At 41.9% G+C, this 23,107-nt stretch overlaps 1 protein-coding gene across 2 annotated transcripts; it reads left to right on the top strand.

The window, feature by feature from the left end:
• Positions 1-2,126: 2,126 nt before the first annotated feature.
• ptena (phosphatase and tensin homolog A) lies at positions 2,127-13,258 on the top strand. 2 transcript variants are annotated; one of them, XM_020630906.3, is made up of 10 exons: positions 2,129-2,517; positions 6,530-6,614; positions 6,727-6,771; positions 6,875-6,918; positions 7,106-7,344; positions 7,770-7,911; positions 9,390-9,458; positions 10,025-10,191; positions 11,731-12,012; positions 12,124-13,258. In XM_020630906.3, the coding sequence occupies exons 1-10, from the start codon at positions 2,439-2,441 to the stop codon at positions 12,307-12,309; spliced, it is 1,338 nt and encodes a 445-aa protein (XP_020486562.1). In that variant the 5' UTR covers positions 2,129-2,438; the 3' UTR covers positions 12,310-13,258. The 2 variants fall into 2 exon arrangements, with proteins under 2 accessions (XP_020486563.1, XP_020486562.1); XM_020630907.3 differs by lacking the exon at positions 9,390-9,458 and having other exon boundaries at positions 2,127-2,517.
• Positions 13,259-23,107: the final 9,849 nt, after the last annotated feature.

The raw sequence follows: 23,107 nt of genomic DNA, 5'->3' as shown, positions 1-23,107 counted from the left end.
ACTACTCTTAAGAACTGGTTCATTGAACTCAAATGACTGATTCATTTTACCAGTCATTAATCTGTAAGAGCTAAATTTGCTTGAGATGAGCGTTCTTTTATGAGGAGAACTAATCTTCCCTGTAAGAAGCAGATTCTTAATTCGCCTCACATCGGATCAAATCGTCTGCGATGTTCCAGGTAACCCCATTTAACTATACTGAACTGGACATTCAGTACTTAAATAAAATCTCCCAACTAATGTGCATTCATCATGCCATGTCACTGAGAGATGCCCCAGAAGTTCCTTATACTGTTCATCTGGGCTGATGTTTCTGAAGAACCTCAATTCAACACCTCATATGTGTTCTTCAAATAGGCGTAAAGAAAAAAGTCAAATTTCTCCTTAAATGTTCAACAAAAATATGAAAGTAATGAGCAAGGCTAATCTTACTATGTAAACGCAAGCTAACAGATTGAATTGGTTACTTGCAAGGCTGTCATGTTGGATGTGTGAGGAAGCTCTTAATGTAGGCTGATGTTAAAGTTCAAGAGGATAGATTGTGTCAAGGATCATGTTGCATTATAAATGTGAAACCCTCTCATAAAACAATAATAGATGGGACCATTGGGATACAACTTGTAATGTTTTCTTCCATCCATTAACATGACAATTAATTTTTTAATATGTGATTTTTAGATTGCTCTTTATAATTTAAGATTTAAATAGTTTGAGGTGACATTTCCACGGCTCTGAAGTAGTCCAAAACTAACAAAGTGATAATATTATCAGTTAATAGGTAAGTTTGAGCAGTTTGAACCAGCAAAATTTGGCAACTAAACTGTTAATTGATTTTTTTAAATGCCTGTCATACAATTTTCTGTTACCATGTGGCGTAATTGAGTAGTCTAAAGAATTCAAATCTTACAGAAACCCTGTAGGTCTTTATATCCAAACTCCACATCAGATACATATAGGTTGGATATCCTTATCTTCAACATTTTTTATAACTTTTGTTACAAAAGTTTTAATAAGAATACACATTTTTATTAATAAAAAATGTTAATTTGTAAATTTAGTTTCACAGTGTATTCTTTATTGTTATATGACCCAAGCAATTAACATACAAGTTTGCCTTAATGTGAGGATATTGAACAAAGAACGTTTTGACGATGCATAAAATAAATCTACTTCCATTGTTATATTGTTGTAACTGCAACAGGATTTAATGTGTTACAAAAAATACATTTCACGCAGCCTTGAAATGACAGTTTAAACTGCGAAAAGTGACGATTATGTTAGAAACTTCCCTAATTACAGCCACACGTGACCACTTTGACAGAAGGGAGCGTCGCATGCGGGGCTCGTTTTATCCTTCCGCCAGAAGCACGAAATAACCGCTTTATTGCTCTATTTTTTGTGGGGGGGGGAGGGGGTCTGATGTGTGATAACATTTGTCCGCGTTTGTTCTTCACCATCTTGTATTAACTGTTGACGAATTACAAATAAACACAGTAAATACCCAAAATTGTTAAAACGCGGAACTATGTCGTGAAGGCGGAGGGATATCTGCTCTAAAATCCCAGCCTGCTCTACCTTCTTTTTTTCCCTTCGGTGGAGGCCATGATGGGAGCCTGAGAGTTCAGCTGGAGCGAGAGGAACCAGAAAAGAAAGATGATTCCTCGGGACGGAACTGTCAAATCAATCTGTGCAGATTTCTGATTTTTTTTGTATAGTCTATATACATTCAAGGTGGAGCCTGTCACTCTTTTTCTTTTCAGATGTGTTCTCGGCAATCAGTCGACGACAATGTTGAATCGTTAGGAGGCTTTTGGATCGAAGAAGGAGGCAGCACAAGCTATTGTTGCTAGCTAGCTGCGCTGGCTAGTTAGCTTAGCGAGCTAGCTCCGTGTGAGTGACTGGATACGGGTTTTTTTTTTTTTTTTTTTTTTTTTTTTTTGGGGGGGGGAACCCGGTGAGTTCTCTTATCCTCTCGCTGTGTCAATTGCGCCGGCTTTGCGATTGAGCCGTCAAACTTGGGACCTTTTGTCTGGCATCCAAAAGGGGTTTTTTTTTTCTGCATGTATTTTATTACGAGGGGGGGGGTTGTTTTGCAAAAGACGAATCGCAGGATTGGGGGGATTGGGGGGGGTGGGGGGGGGGGAGAGAGAGAGAGAGAGAGAGAGCGAGAGAGAGAGAGAGAGAGAAAAGTCGGGCCTGCAACGGAGGAGCAGAGCAAAGGCCCGTCTTTATGATCCAGAGGAAGCCTTTCTAATCCTACCGACAGTGCACTGCTAGCTCTGCTGGCTAGCAAGGCTCTGTGAGGACCAGCACAAATTCAAGGAGAGCAGACCTCCCCCCCTCCTCCCAACTGTCTGCGACACACAGGACCAGATTTTTTAAAGAAAAAAACCTGTTTTCACCATTTCCCCCCATATAGACTCCTGTCAGCTGCTACAATGGCTATGTTTATAAAAGAAATGGTCAGCCGGAACAAAAGGAGATACCAAGAAGATGGGTTCGACTTGGACTTAACTTGTATCCTTTTTTTTTTAATGTGATCCCTATTTTCTCACCACCCTGCACTTTGACCACTTAAATGTGTTGTTGTTATTGCACTAAATGTGTTATTATTATTGTTATTTCATTTGGTGTAGAGAGAGAGAGAGCTGGAAGTGTCAGTAACGTGATGTAGGTAGCTTGTGTGCTACCTGGCTAGCTGGCTAGTTGGTCAGACAGCGAAAGCTCTGCTGTCACCACCAGCATGTTTGAAAGATGGTGGATCTGTCAAACCAGTGAGCATAAATGTCGGGAGTCAAATTAAACTGGTATAGCCCGTTCAACTGGACATAACTGTGTGTTTAAAGAATAACGACAGGCATTTCGACTCGCATACCATTCCCCCTTTGGTGGACCTAGCTGGAGGTTGTTAGAAGCATTAGGTCTTCTTTTTTCTAAGGTTGGGGTTTGCAGGTAGTTAGATTTAGAATATACATAGTTCTGTTTAAGGTGTAGGTGTGTGTGTGTTATTAATGCAGTATATGGTAGGATTCTGTTTTAAAATGCAAGATCACCTCACATGTGTCCTCTATGGGTGAGTATTTATTGATGGATTGCAACAAATGTGGAAAATCTAATTAATGTTTCCTGGTCCCCTTTATCTATAGAGATAAAATAATTTCCAGGTTGGAGTATTGCTATTTCTGTCCCTTCTGCAGTACTTGTTCCTCATCCATTGCCACTGATAATAGTTGACCTGGTTCCTCAGTGCACTGTGTCTACTTACTAAAGTTAGTGTCTTGACTTATTTGGCTGGTGATAAACTATATATGGCCAACTCGCTGCACAATCTAATATGTGACAGTGCAGAGAGTTGGTGCATGGTAATGGTTGTTGTTGTTGTTGTTGTTGTTGTTGTTGTTGTTGTGGATGTATGCACATGATTTTAGTATGAAGACTTGTAACCACTTTCAGCTCATTACAGTCGAGCTCCTTCGATTTGTGGAGTAAGAGGTTGAAGAAGTAGTCAATTCATGACAGTTAACATCTTGACATCCAAACTTTGGATCAGTAGATTTTATTTCAAGTTGTTTTATGCACTCAAAAAAATCCCAGATTTTTCTCTTGTGGCATTTAACAAAGCTTTTTTTTTTGCTTTTCATTTCATTATGACATAAAATTACATTTATGTGTTTTGACCACTGGTCATATCCAAAAAATTCAAGATTACAACTTGGGCTTCAATAACTTGCGAGGAAGATTAATAGACTTGTTGACAAAAGTATTGGGCAGTTTAACAAAATGTTACATGATAAGCTCCAGCCCTGTCTTGATCTGTGCAGCATGTGAAAAAATGTACAGGTCTCTGATTATTATCAGTATTGTTGCATTAAGTTGATAACTGCTGGGTAGAGGTGTTCCTTTTGTTAAAAAAGCAAATGTAGAGCTGATTTCTAGTCACGTTTTCTCCATTTCTGCCTCTATATGTGGCATGTAGAACTGATAGCAGACCAAAATGTTAGCTGGGATGTATGTGCGACTGCTGATGCTTCAACTTGTGCTTCACAGCGTTTCTCACCTGGTGTTACAATTTGGTGAGGCTCGTCTCATGTCTTTCTGGGGCTTTGGTGCTTTTTGCAGGTGTGAAGACGGCGCACCATTCAAAGGTGACATCTTTCTTTGGACGTACAGTCTCCTCTTGTTCAGATGTGGGCCCTTTCAAACCATCCCTTTTATCATTTTTGGCACGGTGTCTAAAAACAATATGGGCTCTCTGCAGTTATGTAATGCAGTATCACAGTTCTGGGAATTGCCCTTAAAATAGAGTTGCCAGTGATCTTGTATCAGCTTTGCTGTCTGAGTGCTCTCTCCCTCTCTTACCCTCTCAACCCACCACCTCTCCTTTGCTCTTTTTCTTTACTACTCCCACTCTAATTCTCCCTCCCTCTGCTTGCCCCCTTTCCTCTGCTCTCCTCCTTTCCTGTCCTCCCCACCCCCTCCTTGCTCAGAGCTCGCCGGTTCCCACTCTCCCTTTCCCCCCCACCCTCTCTCCTGCTTTCAGTTGTGGATTCTGTGTATATGCATGGAGCTGAGGCAGGGCTGGCTTTAAAGAAAAGGCGTGCCTGAAACGGCTGATTTTTCTCTCTAATTTTTTTTCTCCCTCCTCCTTGGAGCTTCCGTCAGGGGGTCTTGTATGTGCATTTCCTCCCAGCTGCAGAGACCAAGCCCCCCATGCCCTGGGCTGAGGCTCTCTTGGGAGCTGTGCAGCTTTTAAAAAACACTTATAATAGTCAGACTTGGATCTTTTTTAGGTCCCATGGTTAGAGTAGCCCATCAAGTAGCAAAGAAAACTGTCATTTGGCGCCTAATGAGGTCTTTGAGGCATTAATGGACGAGTTTATGGGGCAGTAGCTACACATTAGACCATAGATTTACTGTTGGGCTTGTTGAATTCATGCCTGGGTTAAATTGACCTTTGTTGAATTAGGGCTTTTGTTGGAAAAAAAAACTATTACTAGACAATTGAAGACTCCTGCCTGTTATTTATTTCCCTGCTAAATTATTTGAAATAGCTTTTACCTTGTATGTGCATCTAGCTGCACTGGATCCCTGAATGTTTCTGTCTGAGAGGGTTTGCTGACTGATCAATGATGTGTGTGTGTGTGTGTGTGTGTGTGTTTACGATGAAAGGGCTGTTGTTGTTTGTTTGCATGGGCAGGTACTTTTGTACGGAGGATGATATTTGTCATATTTAAATTGATGTCCAAATAGAAAATTTGGGACACATTCAAGATTTTGCTTTTTCCTACTCTTCAAGGAATGATCAGGTTTTGAATAAACCGAAAATACATGTGATATGTTATATATAACCGGCAAGTGTGCACAGCAGCAAAGTTGTGCAGAGAGCCATCTTTTTTTTTTTTTTTTTTGCCAGAGTTGTCAGATGTGTGTGTCTAATTATTCTGACCAGTTAAAAAGTGATTTGACTCTCAGTGAAATAAGGTCTGCTCAAACGAAACAGACACATCCTATTAGAATTATTCAGCTTTTCTATTTTTGATACCGTGGCACAGGAAGTGTAAGAAAAGGTTGCCCTTTAGTCAGTGGTTAAAGTGTGAAATCCCACCGCTTGTGGCGACGGGCACACTTCAGTTACAGGTAGGCGTTGCAGGCGAGTCTCAAAGACACGCATGCCACCTCAATTTATTCTTTTCACTGCAACGTGACGCTGATGTATGCCTTTAAGATTGTATGTATGTCACCATGTAATTGGCCAAGACATTTTCCATCACTATCCCTCGCTGACACACACAGCCCGGTTCTGTGATGTACGGCGACCCTCAAGGCAGCCAGGTTTAGCAGGAGGGAGGTGGTGTAATCACAACTTTTAACTTTTTTTTTTTGCTGGAATCCTGGTGTGTGTGGTTCATTTAGGGTGTTTCCCCTTGCTCGTCACTGAATGTCAGAAATGAACACCTGACTCCTGCTGCGTGTGCTAGACACACAGGATTGCCTGTTTTAAAGTTTTTTTTTTTTTTTTGAGACTCTTCACATTGGCTGCTCTGGTAGAAATTCAAATTGGTCCGGCGGAGCTCGGAAGAGAGTTAAGCCGAACATTTGCTATCGGCCCGATATAACTTTGTGCTCTAAAAATAAATGCAGGTCATGGAGCGGAGAGTCTCCTCGTGCACCCACATGTGGGCCTGGCTCATGCAGGAGCGCTGTTAACGCCCGTCCTCACTGCGTGCTTCTCACCGTCAAGGCCATCTGTCACAACACACACACACACACACACTGATCTGTGCTCCCATCTATCCATGACCACACTGACACACTCATATTGACATTGCCTGGAATTTTCTTTTTTTTTGTTCAAGCTCTGCTGCTGATCTCTGCATCCTCGTAGTTGTTCCTCTAAGAAAAGACTATTTTATATAAACAAATGCATTTCATTGAGTCTTGTTTCATAGCTGCTGAAAGCATAGCTAGACCTCTGGTTCCTTCCACAGTCATGCACAATGCACATTTCCTTGACCCCCTGCCTGACCAGATATCTACCCAAACATCATTGCTATGGGCTTTCCAGCAGAGCGACTCGAAGGCGTTTACAGAAACAATATAGACGATGTAGTACGGTGAGTTTTATCAGCGTTGTGGTCATATTAAACGGTAACGGTGTGACAGAATAAACGTCTTAGAGAAAACATACATATTTTACAATAACATGATTTTCTCTCCTGCAAACAGGTTTTTGGATTCAAAGCATAAAAACCATTACAAAATCTACAACCTGTAAGTGTTCCACATTTTGTCGTTACCTGAATTGCTCTTTTGTTTCTTCAATAACTTCCTCTCTCTGTGGTGGCTAACTGGATTTTCGTTCTTCCCGTTTCAGCTGTGCAGAAAGACACTACGATGCTGCCAAATTTAACTGCAGAGGTAGGCGGCTTCACATACTCCATAGATGCCTTCCCTCTTGAAAGTGATGACACAAAGAATCGATTAAAATCTACTCCTCCCTCTCCTCTGACCTGTCCATGTGTCTTTCCTTTCTTTCCTTTTTTTTTTTTTCTTCTCTCCTCTCTGGTTACAACTTTGCGTGGGCCTGCACCCCGTCACGCATCAGTTGCACAGTATCCCTTCGAAGACCACAACCCTCCTCAGCTGGAGCTAATTAAGCCGTTTTGTGAAGACCTGGACCATTGGCTCAGCGAGGATGACAATCATGTGGCGGCCATCCACTGTAAGGCTGGGAAGGGCCGCACCGGAGTTATGATCTGCGCCTATCTCCTCCATCGGGGTAAATTCCAGGAGGCCCAGGAAGCGCTCGACTTTTATGGAGAAGTCAGGACAAGGGACAAGAAGGTGAGATGAAAAGTGCTGAACACAAAGTGATGCAGCTAAATACTGCATTGTTTTCTTTTTGTACAAATTATGTCCTTAATTAGACGATTTGAAGTTTTCAAGTTAGTTAAAAATGCAGATAATTCTCTGAGGGACTTGTTTACTGATAGTCATTTGACAAGGATAAAAAAAAGCAGAAATATTCATCTTTGGAGCTAACTGTAGAAAATATATGACATTCTGACATCTTTAATTGTGGCTTTGATTTTAAACTTGTAAGAGAACCAATTTTTTCCGTCATTCATTCCTTCCACCTTTATTCAAACCTTGAGGAATCATTATGGACATTACCTAATTCACAGTCATGTCAGAATACATTAAAAACAGAACACGTGCGCACACTTAAAAAACAAACAAATCTGTTAACACCCATCCTGTCTTTGTAGGGAGTAACGATCCCGAGCCAGCGCCGCTACGTGTGCTACTACAGCTACCTGCTGAAGAACCAGCTCGAGTACAAGCCGGTGGCTCTCCTCTTCCACAAAATGGTGTTCGAGACTCTCCCCATGTTCAGCGGGGGCACCTGCAGTGAGTCACGCTCATGTTCAACTCCAAACTAGGGCGTAGGCAATGCACACCGCTGTTCAAACGGAGCAAGAGCCTTGGATGTGCTGTGTGCACTGTAGGGCTCACCCACGCTCCGCTTTAGCACCACAGAATCAGAGAGGGTCATCTGAGCTAGAGTCCTGTGCCGGGTTTTCAAGTGTGGCTGACTTTTGCTGCAGTATTTGTTTTATTTTATCTTTTTTGGACCCAACAAGTGCAGGCTCTTACTTATTATTATCTGTCACATTTAAACAGATTTATCCCCTCCAGACTCTTAGAAAGTTAAGTAAGGAGTCATTTAAGCAGCTATTTTTTTTTTTTAATTTGAGCATCCTCAGGAGGATTGCTTTTATAACAGTCAGACTCTGTGTGTGTTAAATTGTTTACCTGCTGATGATACTACTCTATGCATATTTAAATACATCATTCACCACAGGTTTTCTTTACTCAGACTATAACAGGGAAAGCTTATGCACAGCAGACGGTCAGTAGTGAAGGAATGAAAGAACATGGACAGTGATTTATTGTCACTATTCTTCCGTGTAGATAAGTAACTTAAGTTATACATATCAGTGTTTGCTTAAGGCTCGATTGCAATGACTGTGTTGTAAACTTTTGTGAAACAGTGCCACTTGTTGTCCCCTGTATTCAGCGACTGAGGCACATGGCAGTTTTGCTTGATTTTACTAAAAAGCAGAAAAACGGGCTGAAACCAAACTCTAAACTGAGCTTTGCATGTCCTCAAACTTGGAAAGTGCTGGTGAGACCCAGGGTAAAGTTTCTGTGCTAATAATGAAGCATGAATGCATTTTTATGGTCAATACTTTTTTTTTTTTTTTTAAATGTCAACGCTTTGTCTTAAAACTACTCTAGTTCTCTCTCTGCTCTAAGAAGAGAAAATAATGCTGTGTTTTTCTGCGCAAATATGAGTTACACAATGCGTTGCCTTGCTTGTGTCTGAATTTGTTCGTGTTTTTTTATGTCAGTCAGAAAAAGCACATTCTCTTCATGTCTGTGCCTTTTTCACAACACCTCGACTGTATTGATCTATCTCTTTCCTCCTAACTCTTTTTTTATTCATTTAAAAAAAGGACCTATTCTGAGTTTGACATCTCAATACACACACACACACATTCATCAAGCTTCTTGAGGAGATGCTAGCTAATGATAGCTCAACATCATACATATCTCTTGATGTTTTGTGATGGTCAGTAATTACCAAGTTTCCCCTTCACGCTTTATGTACAACACACATGTCCCGTGTCAAATGTTTAAGATGCACACACCAAGTTCAATTACTGTTTGTTTTTAGGAACATGCTACTTAGATGCAAATCTGTGTATACAAATTTATATACATCTCTGTAGAGCTCTTGTGTTTGTTTGCCTACTGTACTGTCGTGCCCCTGATTGGCTGGCCAGGTTGCCCTGTTTGTGATAATCTCCTTCTCTCTCTCTAAGGGGACAGTACCGTTAAAAACAGGAGCGAGCCGATCCCTCAGGGCTTCAAGAAAGGGAATTGGCATTGGGGTAAATGAGCCTTTTAATCCATTATTGTTGTGATGATTTCGCTGATCTGCTTTTATATGGCCCCAGAGATCCACCAGGCAGGAGGGTAGACATATTTCCTAGCAGGCCAGGACTACCTTACAGGCATATGATGTCATCTCCAAATCCACCCTGACAGACAGAGGGATGGGTTACATCTCTCTAAAATGCAACGTGTTACCTCAGTCACTGTTCGGTTTGGACAGTCTGTCAGAATAGGGTCCTGTGTCTCTGGTTCTGGGTCTCTTTGGACGTTAGGTTTTGTGATCTGCTAACTTTCCTCGCCTCCCCCTTAATCTGAATATAATATTTTTGCACTTCTTGTCTGGTGGAGATGACGGTGTGCTGTGCTTCTTCTAACAAACTCATGTAATAACACTTATACGTATCCTTTCTTGCTCTCTTGCTCCTATCGTAACTCACTTTGGGGTTTTTTTTGGGGGGGGGTGTGTTTTCTATCTCGTCCTCTCAAAAATCTCATCATCTTTACCCGCACTCCCCTCTCTCCTTCTCTCTCTCTCTGTGGGCAATATTGACACTTTTTGCAGATCCCCAGTTTGTGGTGTACCAGCTGAAAGTCAAAATTCACACGTCGAACCCCGCTCACACAAGGCGCGAAGAGAAACACATGTTTTTCGAGTTCCCCCAGCCGCTGCCCGTTTGTGGAGACATCAAAGTGGAGTTCTTCCATAAACAGAATAAGATGATGAAGAAGGTTAGTTGTGTTGATGTGTGTGTGTGTGTGTTTTATATGTGACTGTCAGGTTCTCCTGTTGGTCGTTAACCAGTAACATATTTCAGCTGTTCTCATGACATCTGCTTTGTCGAAGGAAAAAAAACAAACATTATCCATTACAGCTGGATGCTGACAGTTCTTGCTCTTAAAAGATCATGCTTGCAAGACTCAGAACTTTTTAACTGTCAACAAATTCCATGAAAAGAAATCATAAACAATGTACCCTTTTCATTTATCACATCAGCCTGATAAAGTTTCTTTTTCTGTGCAGTATGGGCTTTGTGTATTAATCCGCCGCTGAAAGTAGTCCCAAGCAAATGCTGTGTTAACCCGTTTGAGTAAAAGCTGCGGAAAGTGACAGAAGGACACTGAGCCTTTTTAGAAGATTTATTTTCATTCAACATGCTAAATATGCTCAAAAATAAACAGAATGGTAAAGAAGCGGGAAAGTATTGAGAGATAGAGACACACATTGTTGGTTTAATAAGCAATCGGTTTTTATTTGTGTAGCTGAACCCAAATGTTATCTCAAAGACAGTTTACAGAAAGAGCAGGTCTAGATGTACTATTATTTACAAAGAACCAACATGAATCCACCATGAGCACTGCACCGAGCAATATTTAACAAAGTAGCAGTGGCAACTTCCTTAAAGAGCCCATATTCTGCCCTTTTTGGGGTTCGTATATTTAATCTATGTACCTACTTTTGTACGTTCACAATAGCTAAAGTCCGAAAAAAGTGTCTGTTTTCATGTACTGCTCCTCCTTGCTCCCTCTACGCTCTGAGTCCGTCAGCTACACTCTGTTGAGCCCACACTGTTAGACCCCACGTGGACCAAGTCTGCTCTGATTGGTCTGCCGATCTGCTCTGTCGTTATTGGTCAGTTGCTCAGCACGCGTCTCGGAAATTTCAACATGAGCTGCTGGGCTTGCCACAATGAGCCAATGGGCTTAGATCAGTGATCTCACACTGACACATTTTTATCGAGGGGGGCTAGAACCGAGCGTTACATGCGGCTAATGCTACAGCTAACAGGAGGTCGTAGAAGAAGCCGCGTTTCCAAGGCCTTTGAATTTTTGCACATAGATGTGCCTAAACATGCACAGGACACTTGGAAAACACACTAAAGGGCATATAAAACCAGAAAAAGCATAATATGGGACCCTTAAGAGGCAGAACCAGACACATGTTGAACAGCCGTCTGCTGCGTCTGTGTTGGGCTTAAAAAGTGTAATAGAAAGACAAAGCAATGAATGAGAGATTTAAAGCCACAACACCAGTGATAATGGAACAAGTAGGTGTAGTATTAGCAGTAACAACAAAGCATGATAATTGACTGATCAGACTAATGTTAGCATTAGCAGCTACTCTGGCAATAAAATGGGGAGGACTTAAAATGTCATAAGAAAAGCAACAAAGGAAGGATCCAGCCCATAAATAAATGTCATCCTTTGAGTTTGGTTTAAAACGCTCCTTCTCACACTTCTTTGTCTCCTCTCATCACCTCCGCCCTCCAGGACAAAATGTTTCACTTTTGGGTCAACACCTTCTTCATCCCCGGACCAGAGGAGAGCGGGGACAAGATGGAGAACGGGGCAGTGAACAACGCAGAGAGCCAGCAGGGGGTACCGGCACCGGGCCAGGGCCAGCCGCAGAGCACCGAGTGCAGGGACAGCTGCAGGGACGGCGGCAGGGAAAGCGACCGGGAGAGGGACTACCTCATCCTGACACTCACGAAGAACGACTTGGATAAGGCTAACAAAGACAAAGCTAATCGCTACTTCTCGCCAAACTTCAAGGTAAAGATCTTATTTGATAACCTCTTTGAGTCTGTCAAATGAATCATTTTTTTTTATATCCATGATTGTTGTGCACGGACTGAAGTCGGCATCGTTTCATTTTGTTTCCAGGTGAAGTTGTATTTTACGAAAACCGTGGAGGAGCCTTCGAACTCAGAAGCAAGCACTTCGACATCCGTCACCCCGGACGTTAGCGACAATGAGCCAGACCATTATCGATACTCTGACACCACTGACTCTGATCCGGAAAATGAACCTTTTGATGAAGAGCAGCACACGCAAATCACAAAAGTGTGAACTCTTTTTAACGACAGGAAACGAAGAAATTATACACCAGAAAAAAAGGAGAAAACTTGAATATAAACTCAAAAGAAGAACCTTTGTCCCTTCCCCAGACGGCAATAGAATATCATCATGTCAAATGCCAACTTCAGGGGAAAAAAAGATAAATATCCTGACCAATATATTGTTTTGTTTTTCTTTGGCACGGCCATGTACCATGTGCGAGGTATTGACACTGTTGCCCCATGGGAAAAGGTGCTGTAGCTATAACAATGTATTTATATATATACATACGTATATGTATATACATATATACATATATACATGCGTATATAAAACTTTTTTTGTGTCAAAGACAATGAGTACCACAATCAGGAGATGGGAGTTGAAGTGTGGGAGAAGTAAGAATGAAATACTAGGACTATGCTGCTCCTTCTCCTGTCTAAACCAAGGCCAGTGCTGCAGTCACTTTGTTTCACTCCCTCTCTTCTCCTCCTTCCCCCTTTCTCCTCTCATCTTTTACCCTTCCACCTCCCCCCCCCTCCCCCCCTTCCATCCCATCCTCTTTCCTCTCCTCCTTTACTGTGAATGCTTCTTGTGCTCTTTGCAGGCTGTCTCACGTGACTTTTGGTCTTTGTGCAGTGCAAACTGCATGCGGGCAGTGGGTTGGGGGTGGGTTGGGAGGGGAAGGGGGGGGTTATGAAGAGGCTGTGATGATGTCTAAAGCATTGCCATTCCTGTTCCCACTGTGTATACGTTAAGTTATGCAGAACAAGGCATCCCATGTAATTGTTAATGTTTTTTTTTATCCTAAGATAATAAAAATATAATACACAAAACAGCAGGGAGACAAGTGTTTGCAATAATGTCAACACTACATATAAAGGACAATGGTGATTTGCATGTATTGGAATTGGCGTCCATCCCTAATAAATGTATGCAATGTTGTCTTTTCTTAAAGAAACGAGCTTTGAGTCTTCTGCGTGGGGTTCCCCAGTGCTTTGAGTCATGTTCAGAAGATTACATCAGAGGTTTATGTAATATTCTCCCTCCGCTGTTGGAAACAATTGAGTGTATAACGGTGCATTTGTCATCAAACAAGGTGTCCAGTGAGATCTTTCATGTCGACACCATCGCTAAGGGCACCAATGTAAAGTTTTGAGTCGGAGCATGTGCACTTGATCAGGGAGGAAAATTCTGCACAAACCGCCGTGTTTGATGAGTCCGATGCTGTAAAGCAGGTTGCCGTTGTTGCAGCTGCCGGGGTTGTGTTAACAGTCACTTCCTGCTTTAAAGGTCAGCGCTGCAAATAGCGGGTGGGACCTGAGGTAGGGAAGTGATGGAAGGATTATTATTAAAAGTTCAACTGAGGGCGAAAAGCCTACTTAAAACACATAAATGAGTCAGGGTGGACACAACTGGCTCGCTAGAGACAGAGCGAGCATCTGTTGAACATCATGCACAGGGACTTGTTTCTGTTTCTGTACAGATGTGGAGGTTTTGTTTTGATATGTCTGCCAGGTTAAAGTACATTTACATTTCCTCAATTGATTTTGAAGGTAATTGACCTGGGCTCTGATTAAAAAAACACATTTTCTGACCTTAAAGCAGCCTGACATCTTACCAAACCATCAGTGCTGCTGCTGCTGCTGCTGCGGCTTGTTAACGAAGGCGTTCTCCACATGAAATGAGCAGAGGAAGGAAAGGCTACCAGCCCAAGAGGGAGGAGTGCGAGGCCTCGGGTGGAGGAGCTTGCTCCACTTGCAGGCTTGTGCGACTCCTCATATGAAGGAGTAACAGGATTAACGACCATGTCACTGTGATAGGAGAGCAGAGAGTGGCAAGACCCTGACTAAAGCCTGAGCCAAAGTCTCCTGATAATAAAATAAAGTATGAATTAAACATATATTTTATACATTAAAAAAAATGTTCCACCCCCAGAGGCAGGCAGTCACGTAATCCCCTTCTGCTCTATTAAGACTTGGTCTCCGGCTCTTGTGTGTTGATAGAGACATCAAAGCCGAGCAGTGCAGCGTCAAATGAGACAGGCAGCAGTCGCAGGGGCCTGGCTGTAATTGGCTGAGCTGAAAAGGAGGGAGAGACTCTGCTAGATTAATAATGAATGTGCTGTGCTGTGCTGTGCAGGGTAGGGAGAGACCAGAGAGAGACGCCTCAGCTCTCCGTAGGCAGGCGAGACTGAAGAGGGACAGCTTCAGTGGAGCTCCAGAGTCCACATCTTTGCTTTTGATTGCCCCCCCTCCACCCCCTCCCCCTCCCCCTTCCTCATCACATACACAAACACCACAGACACCATCTGAAATATTCATCTTATCAAAACACCGCTTGATTTGTACGTCTCCATCACCAGCTCAGCTCCTCTACAAGGTGTTTTGTTTGAATATCTCATGAGATGACACTCTGAAGATTTGGTGGAATATTTACTTTGAACAGTCTTAAAATGTCTTCATGTGGGCGGCGTATTACACATCTCGTAAAAAAGATTTACTGTTTGGCAAGAAAATAATGACAACACTTTTCAAAACTGTTGGCCAACCTCCCTAACTAAACTAAACTCCGAAGAAAGAACAATGTTACCCGTCAGAAATCTAAATATTCATGATTCATCATGAATCTAAATTTCATGGATTATGTTCTTTCCAATGGAATCTGTGCGGTCTTGTGATTTGCTTTAAATCAATGAAAATATTGTGGGGAAAGCTTTTTTTTTTTAAAGGTTTATTTTTAGGCTTTTTATGCCTTTATTTAGAGATAAGACAGTGGATTGAATCAGACAATAAGGGAGAGAGAGCCAGCGGGGAGTTGCATGCAGGAAAGGAGCCACAGGTGAAAATCAAACCCGGACTGCCCGCCTGGAGGACTATGGCCTCCAAACTTGGAACCTGCGCACTAATCACTGGCGTACCATATTTTGGGTCAAATTTACCATGTCAGACTTTGATTGACTGATTTGCTCATAGTGCGTATTATTTCTGTTGTGTTGTCCTTTTCATATCAGGATATTGTAAAATATCTATTGGTTTGGAGTGAAATGTTCTCTGTTGACAAATATTTCAGTCAAAGTTGTGTACTTTCAATGGCTCCTGCCTTGATGTCAGTAATAAAATACTGAGCAGACACAGGTGATGGTGAAGCGTTTCAAGGTAAAAAAAAAAAAAAAAAGTGTTTCTCCAAAATAAAAGTCAGAATAGGATTTTTCTCACGGTAAGATATAGTATCATTAACTTTCTTCTGTTAATTTAAAATGCTTTAAAAAAAGAAATACTGCCGTGCCTTCATAACTGTGTTCTAAAAAAGATGGGGGGCATATGGAAAAAACCTAACTTGAGGCTTTAAAATGGCCATACACAGTGGTTACATTCACTTCTTTTGGCTAAAGTCTATTTTCTTACACAAAAATCAAAATGACTTTTTTAGTCTTTCGACCACTCAAAGCACTACTTCACCGCAATTCACATTCAAACTACGATCACACACTGGCAGCAGAGGATGCTCATAAAGTGTCCATCAGTATTAACTAATACATGCACACACCGCTGATATAGCGGTAGAGTAGAGTATAGAGTAATTTGGGGTTCAGTTTCTTGCCCAAGGGCATTTCAACACGTGACTGCAGGAGCTGGGGATCCAACCCATGACCTTTAGATTGAGAGATGACCAACTCTACCAATGAGCCACAGCCAACCCAAATAAGATGCTGAGTCTTGAGTCGGAAATTGTTTATGAAAATTAGGACTTGGTATCTTATTACAATGACACTTCTATAGCATTAGCGTTGAGCATGCATCACATTACTCTGCCAGTATGGCCTTCCCCATAGGCCCTGAAACATACAACTGTGGAAAAAAAAAAAAAAGCTAACACCAAAATTTAGAGATTTAAGTACAGTATTATGACCAAATGATGGGATGGGGGAGCATGGGGGGGTCAGTCTGGCCTACAAAGAGAAGATAAGCCCAAGCTGGTAACCCCATTTCCCTTCCATCTGTTGGTAGCAGTTGTAGAGCAGGGCTGCACTCACCAGGACCTGGCAACCCATCCCCCAAGCCCTCTTTCTCTGGCTGACTGCACAGCTGTGTTGCGTTTGGATTAGGCCAAGAATAAAACAGGAAGTAGAAATTAAACAAAAGCTTAAACACATACACACACAGAAAGAGAGAGAGAGAGAGAGAAGTTACCAAAGACTCAGCAGCAGCAACACGAGTGACAGCCCATGGAAAAAGTGCACACACCCACACGTGTAGACCCTTGCTCTGAAAAACACACAAATACACTACAGTATACAGTACTGCGCTTGCCTCCCACAGACTCACATGAGCTCCGTCAGGACCACAGGCGTACCATTTCCCTGTGCCCACACTCATGCTCACACATATGGTCTTTTTACATGCTAACTGCCTCCCTGCCTCCCTGCCTCCCCTCCCCTCTTCACGGTGGTCTGCTGCGGCCGCTGATGAGGAAAACTGGCAAACATGCTCAATCAGTGTTGGAGTTATTGGCTGTGTTATGATGCTGGTACAGTAGTATTTCCGCTATGAGATGACACATATAATAGTCACAACACAAACGACTACGAATGAAGTGAAAGATACTCTGGTTATCGTGCAAGCTGATGCAACAGCGCCATAATATGGAAACCAGAGATGTACGAACACTTAATTTCTTTCAGATTTCTTGGATTTATTCACAACATCAGAGCTGCAATTCCGTTCACATTGCCTTTGAAGGAGATGCAGAAAAAATGTAACAACAAACTCCTTTTTTTTTTGTATAGTTTACAGTTTGTGGCCACCTTTGGAGTCCCAATCGATGGCAGCCTCCGTGTGGGAAATGCTGCCTCAACCTAACTTTCAGTCAACTTAACAACAGGCTAAGATCTGAAGCTGAGGAGGGTATAAAACCTTCTGATAAACTGTTACACCGCGCCCACTCGCCAATGTCTTATCGCCTTCATAAAATCAAAACAGATGAGTTATCAAAAAAAAATCACCCACGTACAGTGTGTGCCAATTTATGTGCCAATGAGCTAATCAGACCAATTTCATTTTTTGTACCAGGCTGTAAACATGCTTATCTGCTGGAAAAACTGGCTTTTTTTAAAATGGGTGTGTATGTGACTTCCAGCTTCAAGCAGACCCTCGACAAAATGCAGGATTTTTGCACTTCTGCACTGGCTTCATTTTTTCCACACTGGACGTTGCTTGGTGACTATCTAGGTAGCCGTGCTCCTAACCCCGCCTTGCTCCTCTTTAGCTTCCCCCTACTTGTCCAAATATGGTCACTTTAAATGCTTTAAATCAGCAGTCCACAAACTAATGGGTGACAGTGACACAAAGTGACTCCTTTGTGTACAGTCTGGTTTCTATCCACCAGAAGTAACCAGTAACTTTTGGTTAATCAACTACATTTAAATGGGATCACACTCAGCTTGTTTTAGAGATAAAAAAAAAAGAAGATACAAAATCATTTCAAATATCCCTTTCATTTTTATAATAAATCTTTTTTAATCTTTTCTAGGCCAAACTTTGCGAAAATGAAGGAGATATTTTTTGTCGCTTTTTTTTTTTATGTCTTCATTGGAGAGACAGGTCAGTGGATAGAGTCATAAATCGGGGAGGGAGAGAGTGAGGAGTGACATGCGGGGAAAGGAGCCACAAGTCAGATTCGAAACCATGCTGTCCTTTTCTGAGGACTTACATTGAAAGAATAAGTGTGTGTGTGACATACATGGGGCAAGCGCACACACCACTAGGCTACTGCCGCTGCCAAAGACATTATTCTTACCTTCAAAGTGGCGTCAGAACAGCATCAAAATGACTTAGAACCTATTTATAAAACATAAAGTGTTTCACAAGTGTTTTCTTTTTTCACTGAGAATGTAGTGTGGTGACTCTTTTTTTTTGTGCTTATGCACCAAAATAACCGGCTTAGCACACACACAGGAACTATGTTGTATGAGGAAGTGGAATTGGGGAGAAGGAGGTGTTTGGAAACATGTAGCCAACCCGCACGTATAGCAGCAGCAGATTGTGTTGCTGGCAAGGTGCATCAGATGGAAATCCATTAAAGTGCTTCTCGTCATGACTTGGACCAACTGTTTAATGAATATACGGTAAATGTTTTCAGATGTTATTTTTTACCGTCAAGACCTGAGTCACCCCTAATGAGTCACATGAGCTCTGCTTTGGTTTCTGTATGTGAGTTTTTGTTGACAGGGATTTGCCAGCATGCTTGACAGTCTGTGTGTGTTTTTATGTGTGTGTTCATGAGTGTGAGGAGCACATGGAAACACTTACTGTATTACTGTCACCACTGACCCCTCCCCTTCCTCTACATATACACACACACACACACTTATTCTTTCAATGTGATCAATGAAGAGCACATGTGTTCGTTGTACTGAATAATAGTCAGCCTGCATAGCCAAAGGGAAAAACAAAACATGTCAACATATTAGCTGTGCCATAGAGCTCTGTGTGCGTACTGTACATGAATGCATGCATGCACACACATTTCTATGCATACACATGCATTTCTACAGCTTGAAATTGTGTTACTTTTAGAGGAGCTTAGTAGTGAAAAGTGATCCTGCTGCAGGGCTTTTATGTACAGCTGTGTGTATGTGAAAATGTACGTTTACACACCACAGCATGTGCATTTATCAGCTTTTACTTTGACAGGCTCTGTTCTCCACCTGACTTTTACCCTGAAATCTTAGAGCAGTATAATCCTTCCCCTGAGCCTCCTCCAACTCGTCTTCCTCCTGCTCCCCTCTCTCTCTCTCTCTCTCTCTCTCCCTCTCCATCTAGTGTCATCATGAGGGTAATATGAGGCATACGGCTGCTGATGACAGTCCCTAATCCTCATGCTGATGACTGATAGTTACACGCGCTCTCCTCATCCCCCGTCTCATCCTCATAGACCAAGAACAAGAGAGGGAGACGCAAGCGTGACGGCTGATACTCTTTCCTCAGCCGCCGAGTCCCACTGCTCCGCTGTCTCTCCCAGCTGAGAGTCATTATCTGAAATGACTGATGTGAGAACAGCTGATGGACAAGACAGATATTGGTGTTTGTGCTCGAGAGTGAAAGTTAGAAATGGAGCTGCAGACTTTTTTAGAGTTTCAGAGAAGATCAATTGCTGCAGGGATTTGCTGTTCTTGAGATGCATCAAAATAAAATGCTGTAAAGAATGGGCATTTGTGGAAAATATAGACAGAACAAGACTTTGAAAAAAAAGAAATCTGTTGGTTTTAAAGGGGTATCTTTTTCTCTGTAAGCAACACAGTGACTCTCAGCAGAACATTTTCAGCCGATTATGTATCCAGAGGCCCAGCTGCAACATGAAGCACTGCTGTTTTGGCCTTGCAGTAGTCTAAAGTTAGCCTACTAGTGTGTTTCGATCAAGCTGCAACATCCATGGCTGAAAAATAAAGAAAAGGCTGAAGCTGCTAAAACTGCAGTTCCTTTAATTTCCACTTGAGGCCGACTCCAAAAGAGTCATTCCTCATAAACCCCCCCACTTTTAAATGTCCAACTCTTCAAAAGTTAGGCAAAAAAACCCAACAAATATTGACAGTAGGGATGTGAACGATTACATGACTACGTGATTAAACATGGTCACACTTTGCTAGTCTGCACAAGAATTATTCATATTTTTCTATGTAGGCCACTAACAGGTTCATCGGCCTTAATCCACACGAGAGTTAAAAATAGATAGTTGAGGATTTGCTTGGAATAACATGCCCGCTAAATTGGCTGGAGGAAGTGACATTAAAAAGTTTGAAGTGACAGTAACACTAGATTTTACTCCTTGTGTTCAGTCTTCATGCTAAGCTAAGGTAACCCGAATGGCTTTTTAACGACATATTCAACTGTTCAACTGTTCTTTTTAACAGCATTAACATTTTACGGAAATAAGAAGTTAAAACTAGGCAAACCGTTTGCTAAAATTGTCCGGTCAGCACATTAGCTTGTCTTTGTAATGAGATTATGAAATGTTGTATTACTTTGGTAAACGAGACACTCTCTGTTTACCAATCGTTCTCATACTGTCCCTGTATTAGACAATATCTTTGGAACAGCACTTTGCAATGGAAATTTCTGGTGTGTGAATGAACATACTTGTACAAACAAGTGACATACTTTCTGGAGGCCTTGTGGATGTCAGTCACGGGAGTGGGTGAGCCTGGTCCATCCTCTCATTTAGAGCCTGCCAGTCAGCCAGCCACTCAACCAGCCCGGGAACCAGCCAGCCAGAGCTTTTTAAAGGGCCTGTGATTTGACAGAATCCCGTGGGGGGAGACGGGGGGGATTAGGATTAGCAGCTGTTTCCCCTCAAACACTGGAGAAGATACGCTATAGCTACACCACGCTGATGGCAAATTAATAGATGAATAGAACATGCGTGCGTTGACTTAGATAATGTGCTAAAGCTCCCCGCTTCATAAATAGCGAGGAAGGTGTCCTTTTCCTGAACCCGGCCGTGTGGAGCTCTTGTCACACTCACATACCGGGTAGGAGCGAGGAAAGCAAAGGCATATTGCGGCCGTGAGAAAGGTTTAAATCATCATCACTTTAATCTGGGAGCACAAAGCCAGCCACAGATTATGCCTTTGCCTCTCAAGCGATTCGACTGCAGATCCGGTTTAGATGACCCCCGCTAACACCCTCAGAGATGGGGGGCTTTTAACCCCAAACAAACACTGAGAGTAAATGAGAACACACAGCGAGCACACACACACACGCATATCATCCACATCCATGGCATTTTACATCCACTGTACCCACCCACAGCATCCGACACATACATGAAGGCATACAAACACACCCTTAGCTCATGCTCCCAGCAGCACACAATAACAGATAAACACAGAGGCTTATGTCAGTTCCACTTGCATCCATTTCAGGCTATTAAGCAAGACACCAGAAGCCCAAACTGTTGCGTGGCTAACAGGTTTTGGAGGTAAAAATGACACAATTGCTGGTGTAAAGAGACAGCATATAATGCAGCCTTCCCTCAGACTGTCACACAAACAACGTGAGGTGAAGACGACGTGTCTGTGATGCTGTCAAGAGTTTCAGCATCATAAATGTTCAACAGAAGCGAAACTCCTCTGCTGCTGACCTCCTTGACCTGTTTCCTGTTAAAAAGAGACACACACAAAGCACACACATACATGCACTTAGTATCTTTTAAACTTGAGCACCAGCCACACCATAAGCTCCCTTTGCGTTAATAGCGAGTTCTCTCTATCTCTTATAAAATCACAGTACGCCACAGAGAGAACTCAATCCTAAGACTGTCTGGCTTTTTCCGCACGTCTGTACAAATATTGAAGTATTTCAGCTAAAAGATTGACATACTCTGCATAATTAACAATGTTTTATATTTTACAAAAGCCAGCTCATCCATATTTTATTGCAATTATGGATTATTTAACACTATCTGCACTGAACTAGAACTTCACCTCTGCTTAACAGAGCAAAGTGAAATGGACAGAGAGCGAATGAGAGATACTCGAGAGAGAAAATGATATAAAAGAAGAGCGAATTTGGCAGCGGTTTGCCACAATACACCAGAGACCTGAAGGATGAGTCAGAGAGGAGGTGGCCATGTCAAAGAAAATCGTGAAAAAGCAAAAGACAAAAAGAAGGAAGAAGGGGGATTCTCAAGCACTGAAGTATTCTGTTTGAACTTTATTTTTGAACTCGGGGAATAAAATTATCACAATGTCATGCTTTCTCATTTGGCCTCTGCGCATCACCAGAGCTCATGGAAAAGTTATACTCTTTCGTGACAAGGTGTGTGTGTGTGTGTGTGTGTGTGTGTGTGTGTGTGTGTGTGTGTGTGTGTGTGTGTGTTTGTCATCAACAGGCCTCTAACTAATAGGTCTCACCCCCACTCCACTTTAGCCATTAGTGTCTTTATGAAGCGCAGTTCTGGCAGATTTTTTTTTTCACACTTTACAATTGCAAAGCTTAACCACTCAAACCACATGGAAAATGTCCCTACACCCTTAAATAACGGTTACTTTTGTGTTTGTGTGTGTGTGTGTGTGTGTGTGTGTGTGTGTGTGTGTGTGTGTGTAGTTGAGAGAGAAAGGGGTTAAGAGAAAAAGAGCACACCCTGATGTTTCCTGTCGCCAAATAAAGACCGCTGCCGGGTTTGTGCGGGTTGTGTTTGAGTGTGTGAATACAGTGTGGGTATGCAATTTGCTCATTTTTGTGCGCTGGAAATGTTAATACAGCTGACATATTTACATTGTTTACAATCTATTCACAATACTTTCAGAATGCTCTCAACTACTTTTTGCAGTGTAATTGAATAATATATGTTGTTTGAAACAAATTTATATGTAAGAATTGTTTTTAAAAAATATTTTGCATTGGGCCTATGATAAATATAACTTTGTTATAAAGCATGTCTTATTGTAAACGTATTAAAGCTATACGCTTAATTCAATATTCATCAATGAAAGATGGCTAAACCAAAGACTGTAAATATTACCCAAAACTTCACTTCACTTGTTTTTATGTGCACTACTCTTAAATATATAAATAATGTGAAATGTTCAACATATTATCCTAAGTGCAACTCATATGCTTTATCGAAACCCACACATTGCACATATTTGTACTTGACCACCTGATAGAAAAGTCCAAGGGTTTTCATTTTCTGATTTTACTTTTGAGGTTTTTGATATTGCCGTTTGGATTATGATATTGTGTTAGTTTGATTTTAACGTCTGATTATAATTGGGTCTGATTCTGCTGTTGTTATTAAACCTTTGCGT

Source organism: Labrus bergylta, chromosome 10, assembly GCF_963930695.1.
Source record: "Labrus bergylta chromosome 10, fLabBer1.1, whole genome shotgun sequence".
In the NCBI taxonomy this organism is placed as follows: Eukaryota; Metazoa; Chordata; class Actinopteri; order Labriformes; family Labridae; genus Labrus; species Labrus bergylta.
Note: the sequence above shows the minus strand (reverse complement) of the source record. Positions and strands in the feature narration are given on the sequence as shown.